This window comes from Chelonoidis abingdonii, chromosome 24 (genome assembly GCF_003597395.2).
Source record: "Chelonoidis abingdonii isolate Lonesome George chromosome 24, CheloAbing_2.0, whole genome shotgun sequence".
NCBI lineage: Eukaryota > Metazoa > Chordata > Testudines > Testudinidae > Chelonoidis > Chelonoidis abingdonii.
In genome coordinates this window covers 20,650,590-20,669,232 of record NC_133792.1, presented here as the reverse complement: position 1 = coordinate 20,669,232, position 18,643 = coordinate 20,650,590, and the positions used below count along the sequence as shown (strand labels likewise).

Genomic DNA, 18,643 nt, shown 5'->3' with positions numbered 1-18,643 from the left:
AGCTGTGCAAGGAGAGAGAGAGAAAAAAAAAGGGGGGTGGGGAGGTCTCTGTGCTCCTTTTTTGGCTTTGTTTTTATTTAGACTCAAAAGGCTCTTGGAAACTTTGGCAATCACTATTTTACACTGTTTCCCCCCCGTCTTTTGTGAGATTGTCAAGATCTATGTGCCGGGAGCAGGATTAGCTTTTTCTCGCTCTTCCATGTTGTAGGGTTTTTCGTTCTGTGTCTTTTGAAGGAAGGTTTTATTCAGAGTCATTAACACACAGTGAGAGTTACACAAGTCCATAATCGGATGGAATAGCCTGAATTTTCATTTCCTTTTTTAAATCTTTCCTTCTCTCATCCCCAGAATTCAGGGCAGCCTGGGACTATGGCTGTAGTTAAAAGAGAAAACCCTTTTTCAATGTGCTTGTGCAGGAGAGACATGTTCTAGCTAAAATTTTACTGATTATAACCCTGGGGGAGGGGTCATTGGCTGGCCCTTCAAGTTGGACAGAATGGTGACAATGCGAGCTCCTACTTGGTGTGAGCTCCTCTGTCATTCCACCGTACCTCCCTAGACAAACTACCCATGGCGATGCCTTGTCCAGCAATTCAAAAGCCTACTCACAATCTGCATAGGGAGAAAGAAAATATTACTCCTCTCCTGGATCATCAGATCCAACCTAAAGGCTGGACAAGTGAAAAATTATCAAAGCCGGCAAGTCAGCTGTTTAAGTTTTCTATTTTCTGAGTGGAGCAGCTCTGTTTTAATGTTACACAGTAATAAGAGTTATATGCAATAGCCTGCTGGCTTAGTAGTCGCACACTGTACCATCCTATAGTCTTCTGTGTTTTTACTGAATTTGTTCTGTTCTGCTATTATATAAATAGGCCCCATGGCTGAGAAACAAAATATTGTATACAAGGGTATAATCCTGTTTCTCTAAAGAACCATGTTAGAAATGCCCAACATTATGAAGACAAACACTACTCAGTCATAATGCTCTGCAGTGGGGGGGATGGGGGGGACAGGACAAACATCCATGCAAACAGCCTCAGCTCTGTCCAGTTAGATGGAAATTTTGAAACGCGTCCTACGCATCACCAACATCCTCCATCCCACCAACTAGCTAGCCAGCCGAGGACTTTACAGTAAATATACAGAGCACACATCATTCCCAAGAATACCTTAGTCTATTCCTTTCTGAAAGTTTACTGTCAGTACAAGGAATTTGGCCTCTTTCCTCAGAAACGGCAACTGAAAAAGCAGACTGGTTTTTTAGAAACCGTTTCAATATTTTTAAAAAAAAAAACACCTCAAAATTTGCCAGTAGCAGTATTTGCTGTGAGAGTGGAAAGGCCAGTTTAAACAAGTTACAGTTTCCCCTTCACCTCCAGTAAAACACATGGCAATGATTTCTTCTCATCTATCCACTTACAGATTTGTCCAGCAAGGATGTTACTGTTCAAACAGAAGTTTGGGGTTCTGTTTTTATGGAGAGGGTTGGAAAGCCACACTTGGGAGCATCTTGGTGCTGAGAATTACCACCATCATGAATTACATAACTGGATCAAACAGAGGTTGTTAACGCAACATTTTCTACCCATCTCTAAAAATAAAATGGTTCCAAGGAAAGGAAGCCAACTTTTCAGCATATGTGAGAGAGCTAATATTTTCAAATTAGTCATTTTTGATCCAGGAATTACAACGGGAAATAGTAATAGTGAAAACTAAGCACAGACTAAAGAAAATTCTGCATTGCCAGCTTGAGAAATCTCAAAAAAAAACATGAAATATGTTTCCACCCAGGAACTGAATACAAATCAAGCTGCATTCTCAAACACCTGCAGCACCAATTAAGAGTCAACTGTGTTTATCCAGGAGCCTCTTTTTGGAATGCAGGAAGAACATACATCTCCCAATATGTTCTTTTGAAATGCCTCAGAGAGAAATGCTAGCTGTTGAGATTAGATTCCCCACATGTTTGCTACCACACTGCCTCTATCCTCCTCTCTAACCCTCCAAAAAAGCCAAAACAAAACAGGAACCAGAGACATTTCCAAATGTCAGTTCAAGATCCTGAAGATGAACAAGGCCAATACAGTTGTTTTTCAGAAAAGTTTATCGCTTGTGAGGGAAGCAGAAAAGAGAATGTCCCCTCATACACTCATACTGCAAAATCAAAACATCTGTGTGTCCTTGGTGGCAGAACCCAGTAGTTCCTTGTCTAGCAATTCATTGCTGAGAAAATGTTCTCCTTTAGCTAATGCTTTCACAGTGCAATACTACCAGGTGATGAGTTAGGTTAATGAAGACTTTTAACTAGTCCGATCAATTATTTCTGAAGGGAAAAAGGGAACTTAACTGACAGCATACGAGATAAAAATCTTGGCTAGGATATATGTGTTAGGGATACGGGGAGAAAGGTTTGTTTAAATTCTTTCTGGTATACCAGAAATCTGATTTATTTGAAGTATTGGGATGGAGAGAGCAAGACATACATTGTAATTGATTTTTGTAAAAAAAAAAAAGGAGGGAGTAATGGGGAAATAAATGGATGAGGTGATTTGCAATTGGATATAAAGCCTTTCACCTTCAGATTGCCGGTCCTAATCCAAACCAGGATGGGTAGTGGTTAAGGTAGCTCTTGGATGACCTACTGTATGTGAAATTAGTTGGCACTCTCAGGTCAGCAGTTAATGGATAGGTGTCCATGTTACAAAAGCACAAAACAAATGGAGTCCCTGGCTGAGACTGCCAACAGGAGGCGGCTAAGGATTAAATAAACTATGGTCACTGCACCACACTCTCACCCCTACATACGGTCTCTCCAGTTCTGAGAAGAGGCACATTAGTGGAGTGATGGTGGTGAAGTTTGTATTGTCCTCTGCCCATGCTGTACATGTTCTGTGGATAGAGAATTCAAGTTTCCTGGGCTGTCAGACCAGCAGTTTTCAACAGCATTAAATTCACAAACACAAATCTTCATGTGTAAACAAGCAGGATATTAAAAAACCTGATGAACAGTCCAAAAAATATATTCTGGACAAAGGAGAAAAGGACCAAGTAGCAACTTAAAGAGGAAGAAAAAAACAAAGGGGTTAGGGAAAGGGAACATTTTGGTTTATTACCTGAATATCCTCCTGAGGATTTGATGTACATCTGACCATACTGTTCTTCGACCATAGTATCATAAGCCTCATCATCTTCTTCATCCTCTTCATTGTGGTAGGAAGTGGGACTATCAGTAGTTGGAATGCTGCTGGCTCCTGGGCTTGTCCGCTCCCCTTGGGAGTACTGCACTTGCTGTATGTTTGGGATGAGAGTAGCTAAACTGGGCATTCCATAGTATGAAACACGAGACAACTTCAGTGGAGCAGCATTAGAAACGCTCCCTCCTGTACTATCCCGAGTGCTGGCTTCCAAGGGTCGCTTGGCAGGAAGGCCTGACACTGCTGTGGGTTGCAGCTCGAGATTTTCGTGTTTCACCCGGGTGAGGAGCGGGATGGGCATGGAAGGGGACATGACGTAGGGCACAGAAGCAGACTGCAATTGGTTACAAGGGCTCTGAGGTTCCGAACTAGGATCTTCTATCATGGTGGTTTGAGAGTCACAGTGGGGAGAACTCACTTTGAACATCAAGTCTGTCCCTTTTTCTACGATATGTTGGATCTGTAGGAAACCTGCAGTATACATCACTACCAGCTGTTCACTTGCAGCCATTGTGAGTTTCCCAGTGTAACAAAATGAAAGGATTTGCTGGAAGCAGGCTGGCGGCACCGTACCTGGGAGCTCAAATGCACTTTTGCTGTTCCCGCTAAACAAGTCTCTGAAGTACAGGCTGCTGGCTGCTAACACTGCACGATGTGCCTTGAAGGCTTGGCCTTTGACAACTATGGAGACATCACAGTAAAGCCCCAACAGCCTCTGCTCATTCAGGCAGCCCAAGACGGTGTTCCCAAAGTTGGGAATTTCTATGTGCAGCATCTGTGACATGGCTCAGGATTAGTTGGAGCTCCTTAGACATGCAATGCAGAAGTATCCAAAGTAGTGCACATCTGAAAAATGAAGAAGGCAGGGAGAAAAAAACCCAGCATTTTTAGACAGTTCTCTGCAACAAACAAATAAAAACAAAAACAAACAACCTAACACAACTGAAGACTCAAAACTAAACCTAAGGGCTGATGTACAACACCAACTGTTTATAAAATTACTTATTGCTGTTTTTAAACAAACTTTTTAAAACAATGTATTTAAATATTCAAATATTCTCAGTTTTTTTTTAATTTATCATTGGTTCTTTCCCCTGGAGTTTAAAGTAAACAGGATAATATGGATGGTAACAGAGTCAGAATGAACAGCAAGGTAGCCCTATTAATATTCAACAGACCTTTGGAAATGGATAAAAATACCTGCTGAAACTCAAGATGAAATAGTTACAAAACAATGTCCCATTTTGTCTGAAATAAATATAGCATTCTGTCTAAGCAGTTACTGCAATGAAAACATATTTTCACGATCCTAGACGATTCCCCTACACTTGTTTTAAAAAAGAAAATATTCAGAGTTAAACTACTTCTAAGTGAAATTATAAACGCCATTTCATTGAAAGGATATCAAAATTAAGCCAGGTAATTGAGCCCAAACAAACAAAACCAAGGTACTGCAGTAACATAACATCAAGTCATTTGTTTTTTCTTTTAAATACAGACGAGGGCAAGAGAGTCTCCACATACGTCCCCCTCCGGCCAGTGCCCTATGTTCTGTTCCTGGTCATATTAAAAAGGGATTCTGCAGGAGACATAGTGCAAGTCTAATCCAAGACGAGACACGCACTCCGTAATAGGAACAACTCCATCTTCTGAAATCAGTAACAGGACTCTCAAGAATGCCTCTGAACGAACTCAGGTAAAAAAAAATATATCTTCAGCCTATCCGACTTTTGACTTTGCATCAAATAACAGCACAGTGTGCGCTGGTTTAGGGTATCAGCACCTTTTGGGGATGAGAATAATTTCTCCTTTTCAGTACAGAAAGAGGAAAGCTCTGAAACAAGCTCTATAGGACAGTAAGATTAAATTAGGTAATTTTAGTGCATAAAATTCCAGAAAAGCTGATCAGTGCTTATTAACCCAAATAAAGGCTACACTCCAAGAATCCCCTGCCCACCATCACCGTCGTCCACCCCCTTAAGAGAATAGAAGATCTCAAATTATGTTTGCACTTGATGGTACTGAGTAAACTGTGTTTAACTAGCACCAAATCCTCATGACGATGGCATAAGAAGTAGTTTACCTCATAATTTTTTTTTTTTTTTAAATCTCCTCTGAAAAGAAAAATAACCTACAAAGAACTTCTCTGTTCACACTGCTGGAAAAAAGTACTATCTGGAAAGCCGCTGAGGAACAGGAAGAAAAGAGAACATGCTCAAAGCCAATTTAATTGTATCTACATGGTTTAAAAGAGATTTCTTCAAAGCAAGGAGCTTCTATGCCCCCTCATCTGATACCATGCGAACATACCTTAAACAACAAATGATCCAAGATACTGCTGCTCAGTGAAGGATCTCTTAAGTCCCTTTTTATCGCCTCCGTCTGCTACACTAACTGCAGCAACGAAGATCGTTCAGGGGGGAAAAAAATAGTATCAAAACCTCCGTTTGTATCTGCTGTAGCTTAAGCTTTTACCAAGTCAAATCTCGACGGCAGTGCATAGCATCTAAATGAATAGGCCGGATGCAGATTAACATTCAGGCTGCTCTCTGCAATGAAAAGAGCCCTTTGATTAGGGACCTGAAGTAAATGCCAGTTTCAAAGCGAAGCTTTAAAAACAGAGAAATATCAGTGCCAGAGGAATGCTCTCAGTGTTGGTACAAGACAGACTTTTGATGAGTCACTGCAATGCAAACAAAGATGGCAGAAATACTGTACTGTATGCTGATGAAATGCTTAGTGGTGCCACGGCAACTGAGACAGGTTTTAAATTTATAGTGCAGTTTTGCATATGAATTACGCTGTAAACTGCCTCCTCTGCCATCTAGTACATCCAGAGTGTCAAAGCATTTAAACTATTCCAAACAGTCTGCAGAGCTGGCACTGCTGCTGTTTAACTCCTCCAGCGTGAGGAAGAAATTAGTCAAAGGAAGCACATCTGCTCCAGAAAACACTACCCATCCCAGTAAGGGGGCTTCTCATTCCTTCACTCTGGTTCAGATCTCTTTGCCCCATGACAACAGATGAAAGGTTTAAAACCTCTGCAAGAATCTCCCTACAACAAGCATCTAAAAATGTATGTCTGGGGGTGCCCAAATCAGTACTAAATAAAGATGCTCCAGAGTCCTAAGTGCATATGGAGCAACATTCATGGCCCCCCTCCCCCTTCCTTAACACACAAGAAAGCTTTTCAAACACAGGAAAACGTTTACCCCTTGGGAAAGCTTCTCAGTCTGTGACTGCATCCACTAAAAGCAAATCCATTTGCTTAAGTAATGAAATCCTAGTCACATTGTCTCCCAGATTCAAATTTTAAATTACCTTAACATTTATTGAGCATGCCGGTGCTTTTTCTGGGAAAGGGGTTGGGGTCTTACGTTTCTTACTTGTTTCCTGCACAGAACGTTTTTTATTTCAGTTAATGCTCTGTGGTTGGTTCCAATTCCTCTGCTCATATGGTGTCACAGATAAAATTCAAAACTTAAAAAAAATAAAGATTAAATCAGGCCACCTTTAGTAGAAAGTAGGTACAGATAATGCAGATATGTGGGGCTCTCCCCAGTCACTTTTTATTTAGTGTGTGCATGCCTGGTTTTTACTGTTCATATGTATACTTGGTGCATTAAATTCAACTCTGCAGAATCAAAGCAAAACACTGCCACTTTTGAGATTACAGAGGTTGGAAGCAAGCCTGGCTTTTCTTTTCATTCCAGCAAAAGACACTAACACATTTACAGGACTATCAACCCCATAACAATACTTGGCAGTCCTCTAATCCTTCCAGCCAAGGATCTCAGAGCGCATTGAGAAGACATTAACAATTTAATCCGAACACACCATGAGCCAAGTTTTCCCTATTTTGCGGATGAGGAAACTAAGTCACAGAGTGGTGCCCAAGGCCACACAACAATTCTGTGCACAGCTGGGAACAGACACCACATCTCCTGGCTCCTAGTCTCATGCGCTAACCACACTGTCTCCACCTCCCCTTCCAAGAATTGTCCATCGCTTTAAAAATAAAACAATACTATTTGAAAAAAATGGAGATTTTCCCCACACAAGTCATTCTCTCCAAATTTCTGACTGTATTTCAGGGTCTCTCTTGTCGTCACCTCTGCTGGACTCAAGGAGAAAAGGAAATGTTTGGGATCATGGTCTCATAAGAGATTTCATTACTATACAGCAACCTTAACCCAGGGAAGCAAAACAGCTGCTCTTGATGTTGTTTCCCACTTGCTAGAAGAAACCTCAGCAGAACTGCATCCCAGTGGATGGTATCAAACCCAGGGTCCTCGTGCAATGGAAAACAAACAGCAAAAAAGTTTACCACTCAACCTTCTATGAAGGAAGCCACGGCTATATGGCAAGCCAATCCTGGGTCAAGAATGATCTCTCTTTTCTTATGGTAAGAGCTCCCTTAAAGATATATGAGAGATTAGGGAAGTACCAGATGGTACCTTTTTTTTTTGGTACTCAATCAATCCCCCTGCTTCTGAAAATTAGACAATGCAACAGGAATGGAAAGAGCTAAAGACGGCTGATCACCACAAACAGAAGTAGCCAAGAAAAGGTACTATAGAGTAGATAAGCATGGTTTTCCTTTAACACTACAGATGAATCAATTAGTGGAGTCAATGGGGATATCAGACAAATGGATTATTTTGCATGGAAAATGGAATGAACACACCAAAACATCTTATGGGGAAATTTACAGCAGAGTTTCCTTAAAAAAAACAATAAGCAAGTCAGATTTGGAGTATAGCACTGAAAGCTTCACATTTACATGCAGCTTTCCTCATCTGCCACCTCATCCATTGCTTACCCATCTTTTGTATCTACCATAACATCAGCTAGAAGTAACTTCTTTTAGTGGTGCAAAATAGACCAAGTTAAAATCAGCACTCTTCCAATGAAATTCTAGAATATCATCTTCTATGACAAGCCTGTTAAAGATTTCAGCCTACTGTCTGCTCCCCATTTTAATACAAAATATATTTGTTACCTCTCAGAAATGCTGGGTGGGTTTAGCTATGATGGAGTAGGATTTTGTTTGTATTTTCCTTTAAAATAAAGAAGTTGTGCCAAGAAGATACCACCACATTGTTATCCCCAGAAATTAGGGTCACAATGGTCCAGGATACACTCCTTAAGAAGCACCAAAATAACACTAGACAAAAGACTTCACCTTAAACCACCATGAACTGCCAGAGCCTGAAACGGTTTTTAAGGCACGTCTACACTGCCCAGCAGTTCAGACTATGGGGTTGTGAAATCAGTACATACTGAAGTGCTGTGCTGTAATTTTCTCGTGCACATGCTGTGGGCGGTTTTCGTTTGCACCTACAGTGCCCACGAGAGGGAACTGCAGCGCAGCACTTTGATGAGCACAGACATTCACACCTCCATTGTCCAAACTGTGGGGCAATATAGACAAGAACCTGGACTTCCAGCGGCATTCCATATATAGTATTCATTTGTTGCTATGATGTTTCACGAAGGATGCAAATTTAAAAATCGCACCATTCTGATTACCATCTTGCCTCAATCAAATTAAAATGACAATTTTAATTTCTGATATTTCACAACCTGCCAGGTCTAGAAACACTAGGAGAAAATTAAAGCAAACGCTGTCAGGACTAGTTAGGGTGACCAGATGTCCCGATTTTATAGGGACAGTCCCGATATTTGGGGCTTTGTCTTATATAGGTGCCAGTTACCCCCGTCCCAATTTCTCACCCTTGTTATCTGGTCACCCTAGGACCAGTAAGCTTTTCAAAGCACTAGTCCTGGCCCAGTGTTCAGAAAAATGTTTTCTGGTCCGTGGCTATCTTTCTTCTATCCTTTTAGGGCCCATGTTCTACCATGGTGAATCCAACTGGTGGAGAGAGAGCTAACATAAAGTAATCTTGGAAGACTGAATAAAAACCACAAATGCTATTTGTCACTGTACACACCTGAAGAACTTGCTGAGAGTTTCTGATAGTGGTAACATTGTCCTATACCTGACAGGTCTTGACCTTCCAAAGTAATGCTAGTCTTTCTCCAAACTCTTTGTTCAGAAAAAGAGGACCAATAACTCCACTGAATTGTTTAAAATTTGGTTTTCACTATATTAACCTTGCAAGTTCCCTGTTCTGAAATAGAAGGAAAATGCCTTTAGAAGTTAAAGGTGTAAATTACTGGTTCACAATACTGCACCAAATGGAGCTACTTCTTTGTAATCAAGTCCTAGTCACTGTATAGGGCAATACAGGTTCTTCTTCACGTGGTCAGTCTGAGCTCTTTTAAATTGTCTTTTATTTTAAGAATTTTTAATCAGACCAAGAAAGTGCCCCCACCTCCTATGCACAACACTTTAGCTCAAATGGGAAAAAATGTAACTAAATTTGATGTTTTTTTAAAAAATAAAGAATTAAGATGCATTGAAAGTCAACTGAAAGATAATTTTCTTTTCTTGCTGAAAACCTCTTGTTTGGAACTTTTAGGCATCCAGCAAAACAAGTTTACATTAAAACATATTTTTAGGAAAGCCATAGCCCTAGTCTTAACACATTCCTAAAAAGTTTAGGCATTATTTGACATAAGGCACGTTACTGTTTTGTGAATATCCCTATACTGCTCTGTTGCAGCTACACACGCACTTTGGATGCTGGAGGTTTGTTTCTTCTAAATGACTTGTTTGTTGAAATGCCTGAGTGGTCTGGACCACACTAACTTTCCCTGAGGGAAAAAGTTATCTACCTAGAACAAGATGCTACCATCACAGCTCCTTTAGGAAGCAGAAGTAATGAAATAATGTATTTAAATGGTCTTTTCCTTAGACAACATATAAAGCTCAGAGACAACCAAAGCACAACTTATTTATTTTAAAAGAAAGATCCCTGTCATCATTGCTTTCTTAAAAGTAAGGTGTACTGAAAAGCAGCTGGACGTCAGAAAAATAAAAGATTCAGTGACCCTCTGAGGGCTGTAAACAAAACTCTACAGAAAAGCTTTCACAGCTATCCCCAGCCAAAACTCTCATTAAAAGAAAATAGCTGAAAAGTCCTGCCCTTGAAAGCCCCAATGGGTCAAAAGAAACTTCCCTTTCTTCTGTAAATGAGGAGAGAGAAAGAAAATCACACCCTTCAATTTAAGGCTGCTACGGGATTTCTAGCATGGAAGAGGCACATTTGAAAGGAACAATAGAACCAGCTTCAGAAGGAAAAAATGAACAGAATTTTCTCTGCTGAAAACATAATGGTGCAGGAGTGAAGCAGGATGCCTAATTCCCGTTTAAAACTTGGTCACCAAAATAAATGTTTCTCCTTTGGCTCATCCTCAACCAATTAACTGTGTAAGGTTCCCTTACTCCTAAATTCCTTAGGAAATCCACACGGAAACTGGAGGGGTACTTATGGTTAACAGAAGCATAGACCCTTCTCCCCACCGTTTCTGAAGAAATGCACCTTCCATACAGGACTAAGGAAAAATATGCAACAGTTCACTACAACACTTGGTGGCTGAATTATAGTCTCTAAGTGCCTACTCATTGTAACTCCACCAAAAAGGGAATACCAATATCGAAAAGATTGTGCAGATGGGGGCTATAGGGATACCAAAGAGGGTCAGCAATACCACTCTCCACAATAAGGAAATAAAACAGCATTGCATGTTTTTGTTTGTCTCCCCCAAAGAACATGAATTACAAGTCACTGTCTTTTCAGCAAAGAGGGTGCGAGGAACTCAATCACAAACATGAAATTGTGCAAATGCCAGTATAATTTAATGCAAGCCCCTGTCAGGAGAAGGAAAACAAGGTTATCTTCAGTAATCAACTGACAGTAATACTGAGAATCTTTTTTTTTTTTTTTTTTGGCTGCATTTGTTTCTGTAGCTTCAAAGCATTAAAAAAAAGTAATGATTTATTTGGAAATGCTGAGTTGGAAGCAGTAACCAATACTAATCCACCCTATTTTTAGTGTAGCAGCAAGTGACAATTGGTGAATAGGATTAATTCCGGTTTATTAAGATAGTGGAAACTAATTTTGCAAATATTAACAAGTAGCATGAAAACAGCGCATGCAGAACAGATATGCAACACACAGGACAGATATATTTGGTTTATGATTTTAAAAAATGAACACAGAAAGGAATGTATTAGATGTTCACATACCTCCAGGGAAGAGGGGAAAAGATGAAGTTAATTAAATTAATGCTGGTAATCTAGCCTAACAAAGTGAGCACAAATCCTTTATTAAAGGAGCCCAACATAACAGTTACTTGGAGCTTTCCTCCTGAAATTACAAAGCACTCCAGCAGCAGCCTCTGACACCCATGCATTAGATTTACGAAGAGATCTGTCATACTGCAAGGTGAGTCACTTACACAGCCTCAATGAAACACTAGCGCTTGAGGTCATACAGTCACACTGGATTCTGTCTCAAAAAGTACAGTAATTTCATCAAGGCAAAGCATGCTATTTCAATTATTTTGTCATTATTTTTTTTCTTATTCACCGCAGATTTTAAGAGCTTATCAAATCAAGGACAAGGAAATCTGGAGAACAAAACATTTAATTTTTGCAGGTTGCTACAAGGGAGAGGGTGAGGCATAGATATAAAATAAATAAAATTATTTTGCAAAAAATTAATTTTAACAATCTAATAAAAGCTTCTGAAGTCCAGGCTAACTCACAAACATAAGCATCTCCAGAGAGAACACTGTCTACTATTATCATGCTTTCTGCAAAAGTGTGCCTTTCCTGCATTCCATTACAGACATTAATTCATATCCATAACACAGCAAAGACAAGTGTCATGCTGAATTTTATTACCCTCACTCCTTCTACACGACAGCATTTGCTAGCAGTATATATCCTGCATGACTCAGTTCTACCATCATGGCAATACGGAACAAAAAACCTTAAAATAAGTACATGTCTTAAAAGGTCAATTAAGAGAGCTTACAAAACATCAGACGCTGCTTCTTGCTTGAGCTCATTACCTAGTATGGTGGAGCTGCCTGTGTGTTTTTTTTTCTTGTGCAAGTTAGTCTGTGAGTCAGCATTAACACACATGAGAACATCAGGAATACTGCCTAGTTCTGATGCAATGGAGGTTGTATTAAAAAAAAAAAGCGCACCCCGTGTTGGACTGGAGCCTGTAATTCAATTGCTTTTACTTTTCAATTACTGCATAGTCTACTGTTACCAAACTACATAAAAGAAGGGAACTTTGCTTACATGTGTGTCTGAAATTAATCACTTCTTACATCTGGCTACAGTTTATTTTCTTGTGCTTTAAAAAAAACAATATGCATAATATAAATTAACCCTTCAAGGACAAAAATCTCTTTGAAGCTATTAAGACTGTCTCTTTCTGTACCATTTCCAGTGTAAGCAGACAACACTGCCAAAAAGTTTTGGCCAATGAAGGCATTTATACATTAAACTTTTAATATGCTCTATAAAGTGAAGCTACAACTGCATATGAGCTTGATCATTAATGGAAATATAAGCTTGCCTTTAAAGGTTGACATGAAGTTAAATTCTACAGGCATTTAACTGCATATCTAGCATCCATGGTCATATGAGAGCTATTTCAAAGACTGTTTGTGCATCTGGTTGCTGATCAAAGGCATTTAAATTGATAGCAAACATGGTGAAACCTGTACCAGATTTTATGTGAGGAACTAAGCACCTGATGAACATACAGTGCTTTCCACCCAGGTTATGAAAGCTTTTTTAGGATACACCTTGTGTACAAAATTACAACAAAGTTGGCAAACCACCACATGAAAAGCTTATTAGAACAGTGTTAATTACAACACCTTTTTTATACACATCCAAATGTTTGCCTCCAAGGATTGTATTTTTAACTGAATGTGGGATGAAATATTGGTGCTACAGTACAGGAGTTCAGCTCTCCTGGATCCCTGCGTACTGATTTTTGGGAGAGGAGATCCAAGCAAAAACCCCACAGATCATGTACTGCATTTAGCCAGATGATCTCAAAGAGTTTTAAAAAGCCTTTGTACATTATTGCACCATTCACATGATCTATATCCTCTAGATGGCAAAACAGGTGAAGAGAAGATGGGTCATTTGCCAGTTACATGAGTAACAGAACCCACGAGCCCTGATACTCTGGTAATAAACAAATGTTGCCTCTGTTAAAGACGGGTAGAGAGGTACATATGTATATATGCCACACACAAAACCTAGGAGAAGTAAGGTTAATATTCCCATTTACTGTGTCTAGTTACAGTAAGGATCACCACAGTGTGGTTTTGACTCACGTGAGCTGCAAGATCAAGGTAAAAGTAGCAACGACTAGGGTGGGAGAGTCACTTTTAACTTTCAATTTCTGACTTTTCTGTTCATGTTACAACACTCTGTGTTTTGAGTATACAACAATTACAGGTTTGGAATATGCATTGCTCTTGTTATCCACATTCTACTGACCCACCACAACATAATGGCTCCTTCAAAATTTCAATGCACTAATTTTCAAGACACATACCTGCAATGCATCCCATAGGCAGCCCTGAAACAACAATTACAGTCCACAGAGTAACTACCAAGAGGCACAGGGAAATTACAGGATTTTGGCGGTAATCCTAGAGTCTGAGAACTTTTCGTGCTGTGCCACAGGTGCCAAGATCACAAGCCCTGTCACCATGAAAAGTGCCAGTGAATATTATAAAGGGAGAAGGAGAAAATCTGCACAGATAATGACAGAGCAAGCCCTACAACTGCCCAGATTTACTTAAAGCACAAGATATATTTTCCTACTTTTTTTAAAATCAGATTTGTATACTTTTTATTTTTTTATCCCTAAGTAGTAGAGAAAAACCTGGAGATTGGAGCGAGAATGGTAAGGAAATCTCTGGGCTTTCAATTTCACATTATAAGTAGATTACCTTCACACACTAATTTCACCTCCTGTTAAAAAAAATCATGTTTGTTTTACAGATGATTGAACATGGATTAATAATCCAATGGATCATAATAATGTTCTAAATAAGGTTTTTATTGTTTCAAGAGCAAGTGCAAGTTAAAGCACTATAAATTCCTATTACACTTTTGTAGGAAAAGCTAAGTAGCTATTAATTGAATGTCAATAACCAAAAAAAGAAAAAATGTTATGGTCCAATTTTACCTAAACATAGAAGTATCTTAAAACAGTATAATCCTAGTGGGTTTTTCCCCCCAAAATACGTGCAATTATTCAAATACAGACAAATTGATTTTTTTTAAATGTAAATTGCATGTGGGCCAAATCCTTGTGTGCCAAACTTCTTAACTACTACAGTACTGCTCAACAATATTTCAAAAGAATATAAGTGCTGTTTTGAATACTGCTGACAATCTTCCTCACCCAAATTTGTAATTTAAATACCTTAAATTTGAAAAGCACTCTCCCTGTGGCATACTTAACTCCCCCCTTCCCATTCTTCATGAAAAATTAAGCTTTTCTGAGTATCTCAGTATTTTCCCAGCCCTGCCTTATTAAGGACCCAATCCTGCAAACTGCTGTGTGATTTTTGGCTGGACCTTTGTCCCACATGGATCAATGATACACCACATCACATAGCAGACTGTCCAAGCAAAAGAGCTTGCAGAATCAGGGCCAAAATGTTTAGACTTTAAATGTTTCTAAATTTGTTCTCCAAAGGGCACTTCCTGTGTTTGCAGTTAATAATTTTCATCTACATAACACAGTACATCTGAGGATCTCAAAGCCCTTAGATATTAATGAAGCCTCACAGAACTCCTTTGGTGTAACTATGATACCCATTTTCAAGACAAAAAGATGTTAACTGAGTTGTCCAAGGCCATTCAGCGAGTAAATGGTTAAACCAAGAGTTAAACCCCATGAGCCCTGGCTCCCAGTCCCACACTAACCACTAGACCAGGACTTTCTCTCAAATGATTATAGTGTGTGTATAAGATCATAAGAATTTTATGTAGATGAGACAGATTGGAGAAAAACAGCTAATTTTTTTTTTCTGGTAAGTGTGATTTTTGTATGAAGCAGTCCATTTTTGCTGAAACATGTTTAAGATTCCCTTTCAGTACTGCAAAGCACCTTGAAAGGTCAGCAAGCACTTTTATATTCTCAGAGATCCATCTACAACACTGCAATAGATGAAACGGATTGACCTATACAAGAACTGAAACAGCCTCTATGAAATAATCTATCTAAACTCTTTTATACCTGAAGCAGTGTTTGTCACGGACACATTTGAAAATAGTACCTACCTACTGCAGCTGATACAGGGCTTGATATGTTTTAAATAATGGTCATGGTCTCTTGGGATGTAACCAAACATGGAAGGAATAGCTGCAGAGCAGAGAATACAGTACAAAGATAAAATATGCCCATATTAAAATGTGTGCAGAGCCCTGTGCCCATTACTGAACTCATTAAAGATAGCAATACTTTGTAACATACTCTAATCTTTAATATTCATAGCTTGGTTAATTTGCATATCATGCCATAAATAGTTGAAGCAGAGGTAAAACACAAAGTGCTCTACTTGCATTTCTAATTATGCCTAAAATCAAATGTAAATCATAACACATCCAAGATACGGAAAATATTAAATTTGCTGTCTTGCAGTTAAAGTCTTTTTTTTTTTTTAAAAACAATTCTCTGTAAAAGGAAGACTCAAAGAGGGTTCTATGTATGTGTACGAGGGATTGTATTGCCTTACGTTGCCAGTTAACATGTTCACGCTATAACCTTGGGAGGAAGAGGAAAAAGATGTGCAACTACATAGTTGGACTCAATTACCTAGTAGTTACTGTCAATTCTTCAGGCTGAAGATTACCAAGGTGCCAAACCTTCCATTGTCAAGGAAGCTTTGCTATTGCCATTTATAACGCTTGCTGCTAATCGGCTGTTTGTTTGCAAGAGGAGAATAAAGGAAGTTATGTTCATATTTAAGGTACTACTGCAGAACTTTTTCTGTAAACAATATTGCTGTGTCCTTGCCAAATTTCATCAGTACACTTGGAAAAACAAAAGATGTTTCCCCTTTTCTGTTTTTTAGATATTTTCTCTGGTTATCTCATAATGTTCCACATCAATAGTCACCAAAGCAGGAGAAAGATCCAATGATTTGTACCGTCTGCCAAAAACAGGAGAATTGGAACGTGGAGACTGTTGGTGCCATTTGTTAGCTCAGGGATTCTCAAACTGGGGGTCGGGACCCCTCAGGGGGTCGCGAGGTTATTACATGGGGGGTCACCCCAAACCCTGCTTTGCCTCGAACATTTATAACGGTGTTAAAAATATAAAAAAGTTTTTTAAATTATAAAAGGGGTCCACTAAGAGGCTTGCTATGTGAAAGGGGTCACCAGTAAAGTTTGAGAATCACTGTGTTAGCTACTTGCATCTTATCCCATCACCCAACGTGGCCTTATCCGTTTACCGTAGTGGTTTTCAAACTTTTTTTCTGGTGACCCAGTTGAAAAAAACTGTTGATGCCTGTGACCTAACGGAGCTGGGGATGAGGTTTGGGGTGCGGGCTGCGGCTGTGAATGAGAGGTTCATGATGTGAGAGAGGCGCTCTGGGCTGAGGCAGGGGTGTGGAAGTGGGGCAGGGCTCTGGGCTGGAGGTGCAGGCTCTGGGGTGGGCCCAAGGATGAGGAGTTTGGGTGCAGGAAGGGGGCTCTGAGTTTGGCGCTCAGGGCTGGGGATTGGGGCACGGGCTTACCTCAGGTGGCTCCCGATCAGCAGCGCAGAAGGGGTGGCTAAGGCAGGCTTCCTGCCTGTTCTGGCACTGCAGAAGTAGCCAGCAGCAGGTCTGGCTCCTAGGCGGAGGCATGCAAGCAGCTATATGCAGCTTTCGCCCACAGGCACAGTCCCCCCCCCCCCCCCAGTGCGGAGCCAGTGCTGGAGGGGGGAGGGAGCTTGCGGAGCCCTGTGACCCCACTGCCTAGGAGCCAGACCTGCTGCTGGCGGCTTACAGGGCGCAGTGCGATGTCAGAAGAGGTAGGAACTAGCCTGCCTTAGCCAGGCAGCACCGCCGAAGGGACTTTTAACAGCTCGGTCAGCAGTGCTGACAAAAGCCACCGCGACCCAGTGCCTTACATCCCATCACTCAGTACAGGTCGCGACCTGCAGTTTGAAAACCACTGGTTTACTGCACTGACACTGCTAGCTGGAAAGTAAAACTCCGTATGTTTAATTATAGAAGAACCATAAATTTCTCTTCTCAGTTCCAAAAGGTATCTGTGCAACCTCTTCCTCATCTCCAGTAAAGACAGACTGCTAACTCACGTGCTCACCTGCTGACAACTAAGGTGAGAAGATGATAACTAAGATGTAGCTTGCTGAGAAGAGCAAATTTAGGGAAGCAGAGTAAATTGACAGTAGCCACTCACGCATCTAGCCAGCTTCCAGATTGCGTCCAACAGAGCAGGGCCCAAAGGACAGGAAACATACAGCCAAGAACCAGCTACAACACTGATATTTCAACCCAGGATTTTCTGTGATTTTACTAAGAGGGTTCGTGTCCACACTCAACTCTGGGGGTCGGGGTGGGGTGGGATGAGAGGGGGAGAACAATGGCGTCTGGGCATGCCACAACATTTGAGCCTGGGTTTCGCTTCAAACTAGCATCTCTGTGGTACCTTCTTCCAAGACAGAGCTCAACCAATGCAGAGTAGCCCCAGATGCACCTAGGATGGTCCTTCACTGCTATAACAGTTCATGCTCAGTGGTGTTAAAAGAGTTAAGGATTTCCTTCATCTACCAGCAGCCAACACCAGGGCAAGCAGATCATCATGCTAACTATTAAAAAAATTGAGCTGATTATCACTACTACAGTGAGCTGCCGTTGCTAATTTAACCTTGGGCTAGGATGAAACAACAGGAGCCTTTTTCTTCAGGATAGCTGGGAATTATATCTTAAGTGAGGGAGGTAAATTTGAAGACCAGCTAGAATTTGGGATTCAACTAAAGCTTTAGAGCTTTGAAGGATGCCAGTCTGGCACTACAGGAATGTGTGAAAAGAAATCACCTGACTGAAAAGTTAGTCCTGGAAATGGAAGAATTTTCTACCTCCAAGATCTCTGAAGCTGCTAAGTCACGTTCACTGAAACCAAAAGAGGCAAGAGATTCAGGGAAAAACAGGTATAGTAGATTGCTAGATTCTATGGTTCTCAGCTCTGCAAGAGTGAGAGGGAAAACACTGCTTCCACTAAGTTACTGAGACTCTGCAGATACAATACTCCATTTTTCATATCTGTTTTTTCCTGTATTTTACACAAAACATTTAATTTCAATTTTTTCCTCTTGCGACTGAGCAGGAGGAATGTGCTCCTGTGATTCAGTCCAGAGCCAGGAAGAGAGACTGAGAATTCAGGATAGAGATGATGGGATCTGGATACAACTAGTGCTCTAGGCTCTCACTCATGTGGGATCAGGTCAATCCAGTGCTCCTGTATGGAGTTCTGA

The 18,643-nt window shown here is 40.4% G+C and overlaps 1 protein-coding gene across 5 annotated transcripts in view; it reads right to left on the bottom strand.

The window, feature by feature from the left end:
• NACC2 (NACC family member 2) overlaps positions 1–18,643 on the bottom strand; it is an 84,803-nt gene that overhangs the window by 24,738 nt on the left and 41,422 nt on the right. The window contains exons 1-3 of one of the 5 annotated variants that reach the window (XM_032767703.2): positions 6,516–6,645; positions 5,505–5,743; positions 3,114–4,040 (exon numbers count right to left, since the gene is read on the bottom strand). In XM_032767703.2, the coding sequence (XP_032623594.1) occupies positions 3,114–3,978 (865 nt within the window). In that variant the 5' untranslated portion in view covers positions 3,979–4,040; positions 5,505–5,743; positions 6,516–6,645. Of the gene's footprint in view, positions 1–3,113; positions 4,041–5,504; positions 5,864–6,515; positions 6,646–12,142; positions 12,187–18,643 lie in introns of those variants that run through there. The other 4 variants (XM_032767704.2, XM_032767705.2, XM_032767706.2 and 1 more) reach the window with 4 other exon arrangements.